The sequence below is a fragment of the Musca domestica genome, unplaced genomic scaffold, assembly GCF_030504385.1.
Source record: "Musca domestica strain aabys unplaced genomic scaffold, Musca_domestica.polishedcontigs.V.1.1 7, whole genome shotgun sequence".
Classification (NCBI taxonomy): domain Eukaryota; kingdom Metazoa; phylum Arthropoda; class Insecta; order Diptera; family Muscidae; genus Musca; species Musca domestica.
Genome location: NW_026712383.1, coordinates 19059985 through 19075357, shown reverse-complemented (window position 1 = coordinate 19075357; position 15373 = coordinate 19059985). Strand labels below are relative to the sequence as shown.

Here is a 15373-nt window from a genome sequence, read left to right as displayed (position 1 = left end):
CATTGGTTTTATTTACATTCGAAATTGACAAAACCAACTTGGTTTCATGACACCAAATGAAACCAACATAGGTTTACAAAAAACGACAATAAGCAAAACCGACATGGTTTCTGTGACAGCCCTGATTTATTTGCCGTATTTGTTGAGGAAAACCTCGATGTTTCAAATTTAATGCATTTCCCTCCATTATCACCTACAATTTAACAAGTCGTTTTTTTTTTTGTTTTTTTTGTTTTTTTGTTTTTTTTTGCGTAGACTTTGGCTCCTTTCCAACAAACCCCACATTTAATAAAGTTCTAAACGAATTAAATAAAAAATTAACACATCAGCCTTTTTCGTACTTCTATAAAGGCAATGGTTTTCTATTGATGTTCATCCTTTTACCTCCTCCAATTGAATCAACACCCAAACGGAATGTCCGGCAATATAGAAAGGAAGCCAATTGAAGACAGGCATTCGTACAAAACGATTTTGTCTTTCTTTTTGAAATCAACAAACGATTTTTATTTCTTATTCTATGAAGATATACACGCTTCTTTTTTCAAAAAAACACACAAGAATTTTTCAACCCCATCATGAACTATCCTTACAATCACAAAAAAAAAAAAAGAAAACAAAGAACAAACATACCTTTATTTCCAAAGTTGCTGGCTGCGAATCGAAATGGAATTTGGCACGTGAACCAAACACTTCGGGTGCTGACCAATGCCTTGCCTGGTCAGTGTTCATTTTATCTCGCACATCAAAGCTGCAAAAAAAAAAAAAAAGAAGAAAGAGGAAAGTAAAAAATTACATCACAAGATTATAACAGATATAAAAGCAAAAAATTCGTTAAATGAAGTTCAGATATAATAGAACTTTATATATTTCCAATGTTCTAATTTCCAAAATTCAAATCAATTCTTTATGAACTTTTTTCGATTAAAATTTTTCAAAATATCCTTTTATTCAAATATACCGACCCCAGTCGCTTTGCAGATAACGTGCAACAAAAGATAAGGTTACAACACTGTTTTCTTTTCCATCTCAGTTCCCCACAGCAACTCTTTAAGTTATTTTCCCCATTCGAACATGACTTTCTAACCATTCCCATACCTGACAATGTGATTTCCCTAAAAAAGGACTGAACTAAACATGAGCGAAATATAAAAATGCTGATCAATGCCGTAATAATTGGGTAATTTAGTGACGTTGCTTCAACAGGATATCCGCGGTCATGTGTGTCGGGTCCTTTAAATCACTAAAGTATTGTAAAAGGTAGGCAAGTAATAGACCAATATTGAACAGAAAAAAAGTAAAAAATATGTAAGTTCGGCCGGGCCGAACTTTGAATACCCTCTACCATTTGGTACAAATTTGGCATTTTTCAAAAAAATAAAATCCATTAAAAATTCTGTTAAAATCTTAAAAATACCGAATGTAACCGTATATTAGGGTCTATACATGACGTGGACCTGCATTCGCAACTTTTGTCATAAGCCAAAAATCCTGCAGACATAATACACATTTGAGAACATTTTTATCAACATACTTCATTTCTTCGGAAGCTAGAGTGATTTCCACTGCCGCACGGACATTGTTAAATCGACATAAATTTTTTTGCTGATCAAGAATATATATACTTTGTGGGGTCTATAAAGTATATTTCGAGGTGTTACAAACGGAATGACAAATTTAATACACCCTACATACTATGGTGGAGGGTATAATAATTTAGTTAGGAAGAAACATTATGTAGATATGTTCGAAAAATTGTATCCTTTCTCAAGTTAAGCAGGTGGATATTCAATATTTTACATTATGGGCATCTTAATCAAGACCTTGAGGTCATAGAAGACAATGAGGTCTTCTATTGTACATAAGAAAACCTTAAGGTCTTCTATTGTCCACAGAAGACCTTGAGGTCTTCCATTCACCAATTAAGATCTGAGGTCTTCCATTCTCCATAGAAGACCTTTAGGTCTTCTAATGTCTGTAGAAGACTTCAGGTCTTCTACTGTCTGTAGAAGACTTGATGTATTGTACCGTATATAGAAGACTTGTGGTCTTCTATTGTCTACAGAACAACTTTAGGACTTCAATTGTTTATAGGAGACCTTTAGGTCTTCTAGTGTCCATAGAACACCTTGTTGAATTTGAGGTCTTCTATAACCTATAGAAGACTTTGAGGTCATCTATTCACCGCAACACCTTCTTCACCAGATTATAAATATAAGACCTCAAGCTCTTCTATATTCAATAGAATACCTTAAGCTCTTTGATGGACAATAGAAGAATAGAAGCTCTTCTATGGACAAAAGTGAGTGCCAGACCTTGAACGTGACAACACCAGCTTCGGTAACTGGCATTTTTCCTTGGAGTACCCATCCAGATCTCTAATCCTTGAATCCCGATGTTAATCTTGAATATCCTTGTGGTCCCAGTATCCTATATTCCTTTAGTCTGCTTGAGTACTAATTAAGTTCCTTGTAGTTTGTTTCAGTGCTTATTAAGGTCTGTAGCAACCGTATCCTAGATCCTTGTAGTGCTTGAGTACTTATTAAGATCTCCTGCAATCGTGTCCTTGAATATCCTCGTAGTGCTTGAGTACTCATTAAGGTCTCCTCCAACCGTACCCTTGAATATCCTGTAGTGCCTGAGTACTTATTAAAGTCCCCTGCAACCGTATCCTTGAATATCCTCGTAGTGCTTGAGTACTTATTAAGGTCTCACGTAATCGTATCGTAGATCCTTGTAGTCAGCTTGAGAACTTATCCAGGTCTCGAGCTGAAGAATTAATTCCAATCCCGGACCGAAGACGATTAGGATAATTTTTATTTACCGTATACATAGTACAAATTTCTCTCGCAATAAAAACCAGTAAGGAAAGCTCAAAAGTCGAGCGGGGCCGACTATATGATACCCTACACCACTATGCATATTTAGTAGAGCTCTCGTAAAAAGGTTTATACAGGGCATTTCAGAGCTCTATGAGATATTTGGTACAAAATCAAAATCTATCTAATTCTATCGTGCATTTTACGAACTATAGCTATCCCTGAACCGGGTTTATCCAAATTTTACGTATTATCTTCTAGACTGGTGATTTGGGCTGATATTGACCATTTAGTGCACATTTAACCCGAAATCGGATGAGAGCTATATCCAAATCTGAACCGATTTCGATAAAATTTAAAACAGCTATTCCTGTGCTTCATCTAATACCTGGTACCAAATATCACGGTTGTGGAGTGCATATTACGAATGTGAGAGGCTTAAACACCAAATCGGATGAAAGATATATATGGGAGCTATAGCTATATCTGAACCGATTTTCCAAATTTGATATACTTGCTTCTAGGCCGAACTCGGTTGGGTGTGCCAAAATTCAGGTAATTTGGACTGATAGTGGACATTTGGTGCACATTTAACCCGAAATCGGATGAATATATATATATATGGGAGCTATAGCTGTTTCTGAACCGATTTTCTCCAAATTTGTTGTATTTGCTTTAAGGCTAATCTCGGTCACATGTGCCAAAATTCGGGCCATTTGGGCTGATATTGGCCATTTGGTGGTTAATTAACCCGAAATCGGATGAAGATATATATGGGAGCTATATCCAAATCTGAACCGATTTCGATAAAATTTAAAACAGCTATTTCTGTGCTCCATCTAATACCTGGTACCAAATATCACGGTTGTGGAGTGCATAGTAGGAATGTTAGGGACTTAAAGATCAAATCGGATGAAAGATATATATGGGAGCTATAGCTATATCTGAACCGATTTTCTCCAAATTTGATATACTTGCTTCTAGGCCGAACTCGGTTGGGTGTGCCAAAATTCAGGTAATTTGGACTGATAGTGGACATTTGGTGCACATTTAACCCGAAATCGAATGAATATATATATGGGGGCTATAGCTGTTTCTGAACCGATTTTCTCCAAATTTGTTGTATTTGCTTTAAGGCTAATCTCGGTCACGTGTGCCGAAATTCGGGCCATTTGGGCTGATATTGGCCATTTGGTGCACATTTAACCCGAAATCGGATGAAGATATATATGGGAGCTATATCCAAATCTGAACCAATTTCGATAAAATTACAAACAGCTATTTGTGGGCTGTATCTTATATCTGGTACCAAATATCATTCTTGTGGAGTGCATATTACGAATTTGATATACTTGCTTCTAGGCCGAACTCGGTTGGGTGTGCCAAAATTCAGGTAATTTGGACTGATAGTGGACATTTGGTGCACATTTAACCCGTAATCGGATGAATATATATATGGGAGCTATAGCTGTTTCTGCACCGATTTTCTCCAAATTTGTTGTATTTGCTTTAAGGCTAATCTCGGTCACATGTGCCAAAATTCGGGCCATTTGGGCTGATATTGGCCATTTGGTGCACATTTAACCCGAAATCGGATGAAGATATATATGGGAGCTATATCTAAATTTGATCCGATTCTCACCAATTTCAATAGGGTTCGTCCTTGGGCCAAAAAAATATTGTTTGGAAAATTTCATCTCAATCGGATAATAAATGCGACCTGCATTTTGTTCACAAGAATACATGGCGGACGGACGGACGGACAGACGGACTGACATGCATAAATCGACTCAGAAAGTGATTCTATGAAGGTTCTCAAAAGTAACTATGGGTCTATCTCGTTTCCTTCTCCATGTTACAAACAAATGCTCAAAGACATAATTCCCTTACCACTATGTGGTGTAGGGTATAAAAAGTAATATCAAAGATCTTCTGTAGATGGTAGAAGACCTTAGAATCTTCCATAGACAACAGAAGACCTCACGGTCTTCTATTGAGACCACTCCAACACTTATTTAATATTTATACCCTACACCACAAGGTGGTCAGGGTATTATGTCTTTGTGCATTTTTTGTAACAGGTAAAAGGAAACGAGGTAGACCCATAGTTCTTTTTGAAAATCTGCATAGAATCACATTCTGAGTCGATTTACGCATGTCCGTCCGTCCGTTCAAAATTTTGATATTGCTCCCATATATATATCTTCATCCGATTTGCTTTTTGTTGTGCACCAAACGTGTAATATCAGTCCGAATAGTATGGAATTTTGCACGTACGATCAGATTGGACCTGAAAACAAGTATACCAAATTTGATCGAAATCGGTTCAGATATAGCTATAGCTCCCATATATATTGTTCATCCGATTTGTTGTTTTTGTCCTCCGCAGCCGTAATATGCACTCCGTAAAAACGATATTCAGGGAAATATATCAAATACAGCTCAGAAATATATTTGCTAAATTTTATCGAGATCGGTTCAGATTTGGATATAGCTCCCATATATATTATTAATTGTACACCAAATGGGCAATACAAGTCCGAATTTAAAAGATACAAATGCTCGGTATATTTAGTCCTTTGAACTTTAAATTACAATTATAATCAAAGCGTGTATGATTATGCGAATTTCTACTAAATTAGCAAAGTGGTGTAGGGTATCATAAAGTCGGCCCTTTTCTTTAGTGGTTTTATTTAATTTAAATTTCCAACATTAACTTGTTTCTCAGGAGGTCACATCATATTCTATCTGTTCATTGTCAAAAATTCAAAAAAAAATAAATTGTCTCTCCTTGCAAACACCGTACACAATACAAATGATGTCTACCATTAAACTACAAAGGACGTGTTTCAAAAATTCGAATACTCAAAGGATGTCATTTCGACGGAATGAATGAAGAACATTTTTTATGCAGAATAAAAATTCAAAATTGTTTTTTTTTTTTTTTTCGGTCAGAACACAGAAAATCATTAACGATATTCCCATGCAATTTGTAACAAAAAGCATAACCTCAATGACATCATCAGACTCAGTCGGGTGCAACAGACTGGCGGGGCAACAAGAGACGAGACCAGACATAAAGCTAACAAGAGAATTTTATTAAAACTAAAAAAAGTAGAGAAAGAAAGAAAATCAGACCAAAGTTTGTGTGGGACCATAATTAAAAAGGTAAGTGTATATAATTTACCAAGTTATTATGTTAATAATTTTGTAAAACTGTAACAACGGGTGGGTAAACTGTGTAGGTTTAATCTGAATTTAATTTAAAGGGAAATGTGACGAAAAGATATCTGAGTCTGCTTACTAATTAGAGATAGTTATTAAAGGTATTTAAAAAGACAATATAGACAAAGTCCGCTTTAATGTACGTATGTATTAAAGAACGGACCTAATTTTAAAATGGGATCCTTATGAGTTTTCTTTGAAGCTTGGATTTAAAAATATTTGTTCCATTTTTTCTACATCATCACATATTTGAGTCACGGTGGTCGAAGTTAATGAAATTTCAAACTTCAAAAATATTTTTACATAATAGACAAATACGAGTTGTCCATATTCGACGGACGGACCAGCTGGCAATGCCATAACTTTTTACAGAGATGTCACATCGCTTAATGACATACCGCGTTTGAAGCGTCAGTCCAAGCAGATTTTTACCATGAACCAATACACGCCACGCGAAATAGTTGAAATTTACATTCAACAGAAGAAGTCAATTGTGAAAACTCAACGTGCTTTTAAAACATTAAAAAATGTGAGAAGTGCGCCTTCTAAGAACACTGTTTAAGTTGGCCTTCAACTTCCCGAGTCCAGTCAATCACGAATGCTGATTGACACAACGGGCATCTCCTCGGCATACTTCCCTCGGCGGAGACCGTAGAGCGCACATGCCACCGGGCGGTGGTTGTTGTTGGTTAGCACACTTTGATACATACGAGACTTTGCTCTCATTGGAAATAATTGTAAATGTAGTAGTAGTAATCGACAATGATCCTCGGCGATCACTGCGATCCTCTGCGATTGCAAGAACCTCAGCGTTCACTTGTCGAACATTAGTTGAAGTGTACACTTCTCGCGCTCTGACCCTTCGTTCACGGTTATACTAACCAGGCCTCTGTCGCCACCCCAAATTACAAAGGTAATTTTGTTGTGTAATAGAAAGAAGAAATACATCAACAAAGAATGAAACTATTTAGAATTTATTACTAATGTCTTGAGTTTCATTCCTTTGCTATTTCTTTTCACCGCATAACCACACTCGCGAATCACCCGCACCTCTCACCATCACATAATAACTCTGGGGACTTCTCGTTGTTGTTGCCGCTGTCTGCCATTCCTCCACTCCCCTGAGTTAAACAAACACCATTAAGCGTTTATACGAATAATTTTCGACTGGTAACGCTTTTTCTAATCCGAAGAGGCCATATAAAAGTCGACCAAAGCGATCGGACGAGAATATCGGTTCCGTACGAGCCAGTGTTGAGAGGTCCCCAAGAACATCCCAAAAACGCCGTTCTCAGCAGTTGGACATGGCTCGGTCCACTTTACAACGGATTATTCGCATTGGTTTGCATTTGTTCCCGTACAAAATTCAATTGACGCAAAGAATGTTGCCTGCGGACAAGCCCCGTCGATTGGAATGGGCCCAAAGAGTCATGGGTCCGTCGAATATGGGCAACCCTGAAGTTATGAGATTGGAAAAAATTATGCCATTTCATACCCTATGTACTTTTCGTATACGTGAAACAGACATTTAAAAAAATCGACCATAAATAAATATAAGACAAAATTCCCAAGTTCTACTCCTTATCAAGCAGTACTTCCAAATTTTGTACCATAATATAACTGTTGGGCGTTGGTATGAATAAAACCACAACAATTTTATTTTTTTAGTTTAATGTTTAATTTCCAAAAGACAAAAAAGAACTAACTAGAAAAAGTAAAAATTATTTTGTTGTCACCAAATACAAAAACTGAAAGTCAAGGCTAACTTGACGAAAAAAGAAAAATACAAAATCAAAGATGACTTGATCACATAAAAATAATATTTTTAAAGTAAATTATTATTGAGTACTTTCCGGCCGCCACAGTACTCCCCCTCCAGCGTTGTCATTCAGCGAAACGAACTTTCTTTGTTACAGATTTTGGATTTTGTCCTTGATTGTTGAATTCATTAGATAATATACACGGTTTCAATCTGTCAATAGAAACTACTTTCTCTTTTCCTTCAACAAGAATCTTGAAAATTTTTCCGTTCCTTGAAACAACTTTATGTGGGCCTGTGTATGGTGGTTGTAACGGTTTCTTCACTGCATCATACCTTAGAAAAACATATTGACATGTTTTCAGTTGATTGTTGATGTAAATTTTGTTACTACTGTGACATCCTGTAACTACTGGCTTTGTACTATTCATCTTGTTCCGGAATAATGTTATCCAATCAGATTCATCTGAAAGCTGCTGTGTGTCAATAATAAGTTCTCCAGGCAAAGCTAAACTACTTCCATAAACCATTTCAGCAGGAGATACATCAGTATCGGTGATAATTCGGGTTCGTAACCCGAGTAGGATGAGCGGTAGTGCACCTACCCAGTCATTACTATTTGTACATCTTATAGCTGATTTTAAAGTTCTGTGCCATCGTTCTACCAATTCATTTGTCTGAGGATGATAAGGTGTTGTGTGTTTCACTCTTGGTCCGCATAATTTCGCAAGTTGCCTGAATAATCTGCTCTCAAATTGTTTACCTTGATCCGAAATAATTTCCAATGGCACACCAAATCGTGAAATCCATAGACTGACAAAAGCTGAGGCTACTGTTTCAGCCCTAATGTCTGCCAGAGGAATTGCTTCTGCCCATTTCGTGTACCTGTCAATACAAGTTAAGAGATATCGATAACCTTGACATTGCGTCAATGGTCCAACAATATCTATGTGGATGTGCTTGAAACGTTGAGTTGGTGGTTTGAATTCATCATACTCACTTTTCGTATGACGGTGAACTTTGGATCGCTGGCACTCGATACAACTTCTAGCCCATTCGCTCACATCCTTCTTTAATGACTTCCAGATGTAACGTGACCGAATTAAATTGACTGTACCTTTAACTCCAGGGTGTGACAATCCGTGAATAGTATCAAAAACTAACTTTCGAAATGATGGTGTTACGTAAGGTCTGATGGTAGAGCTTGATACATCACAGTAAATCTCAAATCCTTCATTCTTCATAAGTTTTAGCTGTAGACCGGACATTTTGCCGTTTAATATTGACTGCAATTCTTCATCGGATTGTTGCTCTTTTGCTAGTCCTTTAAAGTCAATGCAATGGGGCGTTCTGATTGTTTGCACACGCGACAATGTATCGGCCACCACATTATTTTTACCACTGATATGGCGTATATCTGTTGTGAACTGCCCAATGTAATCCAGATGTCGAAGTTGTCGTGGAGATGCCTTTTCCGGACGCTGCTTAAAAGCGTATGTTATAGATTTGTGGTCCGTAAAAATGCAGAACTGACGACCTTCCAAGAAATACTGGAAATGCTTCAAAGTGGAATATATTGCCAGCAATTCACGGTCATATGCACTGTATTTAGCTTGAGCAGGCGACAATTTCTTAGAAAAAAATCCTAGTGGCTTCCACTCACCACTAACATACTGTTGTAGGACACCACCCATGGCAAAATCGGAAGCGTCGACACAAACTGATGTTGGTGCATTTTCGCATGGATAGGATAATAATGTTGCGTCTGCCAACTCTTTCTTGCAATTTTCGAAAGCTTGTGTCCGTTCCTCAGTCCACGTTATATCGCTGTTATCGTTCTTCACATTGGCGTTGTAAATGCTATGTAAAATTGCCTGTGACTTTGCAGCACCTGGTAGAAATCGTCTGTAGAAGTTTATCATACCCAGAAAACGACGAAGATCTTTGACAGTGCTGGGTCTCTTATATGCTTGTATTACCTGAACTCTGCTAGGAAGAGGTCTTAACCCTTCTTTTGTTACGAGATACCCAAGAAATTCCAATTCCGCAACTCCAAAAACACTTTTATCGATGTTGATAGTTAAACCATATTGGCGCAGTTTCTCGAATAATCTTCTAAGATGATTTTGATGTTCTTCCGCACTTACTGATGCCACGAGAATGTCGTCTATATAAACGTAAACGAATTCTAAGTCTCTACATACCTCGTGCATAAATCGTTGGAATGTTTGTGCAGCGTTGCACAATCCAAATGCCATCCTAGTAAATTCAAAATTTCCAATCGGTGTTGCTACTGCTGTCTTTTTTATATCTTCTTCTTCCACTGGTATATGGTGGTAAGCTTTAACCAAATCAATTTTGCTAAAAATTGTCTTACCATCCAGCAATGCACCAAAATCATGAATATGTGGAACTGCGTATCGGTCTGGGACGGTGCGAGCATTTAAACCACGGTAGTCACCGCATGGACGCCACTCACCATTGGATTTCTTCACCATATGTAGCGGACTAGCCCAACTGCTATTTGATGGACGACATATACCAAGACGAATCATTTCCTCGAATTCTTTCTTCACAATTTGTAGTTTTTCAGGTGGAAGACGTCTGGGTTTGCTGAAAACGGGTGGACCTTTCGTAGTTTCGATATGATGCTTAACTGAATGTTTTGCTCTAGATTTGAAATTAATCTTTGTTAAGTCGTTAAATTCTCGCAGCAATGACGTATATTGAGATGATCTCGAAATGCATTTAATAGCGGAATCCTGTACACTTGCTATAGCACCATTACATTTCCAATTGGTGTGGGGGTCTATAAGAGTATTATTCTTAATATCGATAAGTAGTCCATATTTCCCCAAAAAATCTGATCCAATAATAGGTTTTAGTACATCAGCAATTACGAAGTTCCATTTAAACAATCGATTCATTCCCAAATCTATGGAAAGGGTTTTTGTACCATATGTCCTAATCGGAGTTTGGTTTGCGGCATACAAAACAAGCTGACTGGGAGGTTGATTTCGCATGAATTGCGACACAGGATATACCGTTAAATCTGCCCCTGTATCTACTAAATACCTGGTTTTCGATTTAATGTCTCGAACAAACAGGCGACATATATCTGGGCTACACTCATCCGTCACCAAAGATGGTGCACCATTCAGTTTTCCGAAGTTGGAGGCTTATAATTGCATGGAGCAAGACATTTTCTGGCTTTCTCCCCAAATTTGAAATGATACCAACAATAAGGTTTTGATTTGCTTCTGGAATTTGACCGTCTATTCCTTGATGATGATGACTTGCTACGGCTTCTTGACTTCCTGAAGGAATTTATCTGCGTGCAGAGCGTTTGCAATTTCTTCTCAATTTCTTCTAAACGAGTGCTCGATGGAGAAAAGCTGCACACATCCGATTCACTGCTATCCGCAATCTTATCGGCCATCGTTGATAATTTGTCAAGACTATCTTCACTAACTGACAATATCGCCTTCATTTGTGAAGGAAGACGTTGCATCCACAACTGCTTCAAAATGTCGTTTGAAACCTTACCTTGAGACAAAGACCGCATTTCGGATAATAACTCTGAAGGCTTCTTGTCTCCAAGTTCAACGTTAGTCAAAAGCTTCTTGAGACGCTTCTCCTCTGAATCCGAAAAACTGCTAATAAGTTTTTCCTTAAGCGTGTCGTACATGTTTTCCGCAGGAGGATCGACGATGATGTTTGATACCTTCTCCAAAATACTGCTTTCAATAGATGCGACAATGGTATGGAATTTTGTGGAATCTTGCGTAATACCAGCCATAATGAATTGCGATTCCATTTGTTTAAACCAAAGCAGCGGGTCTGAACGCCAAAATGGTGGAGCTTTCACAGCTACTCGCGAAACTTCCATTGATGGTCCAGAATTTGTAGCGGTGGTTGCCATTAGTAGGTCTGATTTCCGTTCAATTGGCTGTTCTTATTTTTTTGTCCGGGGTCACCAATTTGTTGGGCGTTGGTATGAATAAAACCACAACAATTTTATTTTTTTAGTTTAATGTTTAATTTCCAAAAGACAAAAAAGAACTAACTAGAAAAAGTAAAAATTATTTTGTTGTCACCAAATACAAAAACTGAAAGTCAAGGCTAACTTGACGAAAAAAGAAAAATACAAAATCAAAGATGACTTGATCACATAAAAATAATATTTTTAAAGTAAATTATTATTGAGTACTTTCCGGCCGCCACATAACTCTTAGTACCTTTCATGTCTTGGAAGTGAATAAATAATAATATTTATGAAAAATTTCAAAGTTCGACTTCTTATCAATTGTTAAATCACACTTTTAGTAATTTTAAAGTATGCATTTCTCGAAATCTAGCCTACCATATTTAATAGCTACATTTATGCAACATTCCAAATTTGTAGCTCATATCGAGCTCACATTAAGAATATTTTACCGTTTGACAGCTTTTTGTACTCTTTAAGTTGGAAATTCCAAAAATCCTGCTGTCATTTCTAAGCCACTCGTCGTCAACTGTTAAAATTATTCCAGTGACAGCTCATTTTATTCTTTACAAGCGTACAAAACTATTTTGGTGAGAACTTCCCAGAAAAAAGTTATTCGTGATAGAAATCAAGCGTGATAGTGTGATTTCTTTATATTTGGCTGAAAAACCACAAGTGGCTATCGTTAGAGCACTTCAGCATTTAAATGTGAATAAATCTTTTGTGTCTCGTACCATCGCTCGTTACCGAGATACTGGTAGCGGAGCCCGACGTCAAGGAAGTGGACGGAAGAAAACAGCAACATCAGCAGAAATGGTTGGAAAAGTAAAGCAGCGACTTGATCGAAACCCACGTTGCAGTGGCGGAAAATGGCTCGTGAGCTGTACATATCGCAATATTCCATTCGGCAAATATTGAAAAATGAGCTCGGGGTAAAGCCATTGAAATTCCAAAAAAGTACAAGGACTAACACCGCAACAGAAAGAAAATAGACTCAAAAGAGCTATAGAGTTGCTTTGCTTGGCCGATATTGGTGAACTGCCGAATTTGGTTTTCTCCGATGAGAAAACATTCGTTGTCCAGCAGTTTGTTAACAAACAAAATTAGCGTGTTTACTTGCAATAGAGGTCAGCTGAAAATTTGCACCTTCGGTTGGCCACCAGAAAGCAAGCGCCGGCCATGGTGATGGGCCGCCATAGCAGCCGGTGGTCACTCTGCGCTCGTATTAATCGACCATGGCATCAGAATTAATGCCGAATATTATTGCGAAAATATTCTGGAGGGCGTATTAAAGCTTTGGGCATGCAAACATTTTGCAGTCCTTGGACATTCCAACAATACTCAGCAACATCGCACTCAGAACGCACCACCCAAGATTGGTTACAAAATGAGGTTCCTCGCTTTTTTTCCAGCGCACAATAGCTACCAAAATCTCCGGCTACCAATCCGTTGGTCTATTAGGTCTGGAGTATTTTGGACAGCAAGGTTGGCAGTAAAAAATATCAAAGTGTCGTTTACCTCAAGCAAGCGTTTCGCCGGGAATGGGCCAAAATACCGCAGAGCAACATTCGGACAGCGTGTGACGGTTTCATTGGCTGTTAGAAGGCCATAATTCGTGCCAAAGATGATCAATTCGAACAAATCTAAACTTAATCTTAAATTTGATACTATTTCCGACATTTTTTACTTTCGTTCAATAAAATTTAAACAAGTAAGAAAGCAGTAAGTAAGGAACAAGTAAGGAAGCAGACCGAACTTTGAATACCCTAGACCATTTGGAGCGAGTTATGAAATTTACAAAAAAAAAAAAATAAATAAATAAATAAAAAAAATTAAAAAAAAATGAATAAATGAATAAAAAATAAAATAAAATCCATTAAGAATTCTGTTAAAATCTTAAAAATACCGAATATCTGAAGGTGCCTATATATGAGGGGATATACGTTATTGTGGACCTATATAGACAATTCTATGTCTGTAGAACTCCTTGTATAGAATTTCATACAATTCCAGTGAAAAATATGGCTAAAAGCATTAAAATACTGAATATCGGCGGCTAAACGATATCGTATCGCGTGTAAAAATACTAAGTTCCAAAACTACGGCCCGACCTCCCGTCTGTAAAGAAATAGAGATCCTTTTGCAAAATTCCAATCCAATACTTTGGTCAATCACAATATTAAGTGATTTTCGTACATTAAGTACTTATTGTACATTTCATACTTTTCGTACCATTAAAGTACCTATTTCCTTGAATCCATCTTACCTCACTCAAGAGTTATATTCATACAAGATTTTAAAAAAAATGAAGCTCTTATCGATTGCTCAATAAGAAAATGGTACAATTTGACAACTCTGAGTACTATCCGTACTCTCTAAGTTTGATGTTCCAAATATCCTGCTAAAGGGTAATACTCATCCTGATACAAAATTTCATGCCATTAATTTTGCCTTGCTTTCGTTTCCATTCCCTACCTCCCTTATCTTACACATTCTACCTTTAATATTAAAGGATGTCTGAGTTAAATGTATAGCCCGGACTAACAAGCAGAAAACTGCAACAGCAACAACAACAGCACCCCAAACAACTCCCCGAACAAACAACACAAACGCAATGAAACATTCATGTTGCAAAAAAACAGTAAATTGGGTTAACAACTAAGGATTTACATGCAATTAAGTTGTTACCGTGCAGACATATGACGACTACGCTACGAATTGCTGCACCCACACACTCACTCTCTGAGAGAAGTAACAATGACGACAACACCGATACTCATACACATACATATAATAAATACCTCTGCACTTGTCTCAACAAACAAAGGCTACTGAGTATGTTTGAAAAATAAGACAAGCAGAAGGAGGAGAAGGGCAAAGGAAGGAAGAACAGGCAACAAAAAGGAACCTCATTCGTACGTAACCAGCATTGCAATGACGCCGTTTTGTGACTTATCACATACAAAAACGCCGACGCACACACACACACTCATACTCACATTGCCATAACTACATGTCGAGTCTAGTCCCCTCCCAACAAAGAGTCAGAGTACCGAACAAAGGTAGTCAAAACGTCTCTAACATTATATCCCCAAAAAACGACAAGAAAAACAACAACGACATTAGGAGCAACAGCCTTCTAAGTAGTTCGGCTGCAAAACACGAAAGCATTTGCTTAGGTATTTTATTTTATTTTTAGTTTGTATATGTGTGCGTGTATTCTCACTGCTACTTTAAAAAAACGTGGAAACCGGCTGCACCTTAGGCATTCTGAGCAAACTTTTCTTTGTGGAGACGTTGTGGAGGTGTGTGTATGTGTCCCGTTTGTGTGTGTGCCTTGTCTTATTTGGCCATATCATATTTTCGAAATACAAGCAACTTTAATCGCCCACTCATTGTCGCTTGGTAGGATTTTGTTTTTTTTTTTTTTTTGCAAAGGCATGCTATATATAGCAGGTTCGAAAAGAAATTAAGAAATTTGGGTACGTCATTCAAAAACTCAGTTGGTTTTTTTTTTTTTTTTTTTTTTTTCAAAAAATAGTAGTCCTTGGAAGGGTATGAACTTTATAAAAAAACCAAAAAGGAACC

General features: G+C 37.4%; 1 protein-coding gene across 1 annotated transcript in view; it reads right to left on the bottom strand.

Moving 5' to 3' along the window:
• Positions 1-15373, bottom strand: part of LOC101894038 (neural cell adhesion molecule 1-B) — a 503351-nt gene that overhangs the window by 187218 nt on the left and 300760 nt on the right. The window contains exon 4 of the mRNA XM_059129927.1: positions 631-748. Coding sequence (XP_058985910.1) covers positions 631-748 — 118 coding nt within the window. The remainder of the gene's footprint in view (positions 1-630; positions 749-15373) is intronic.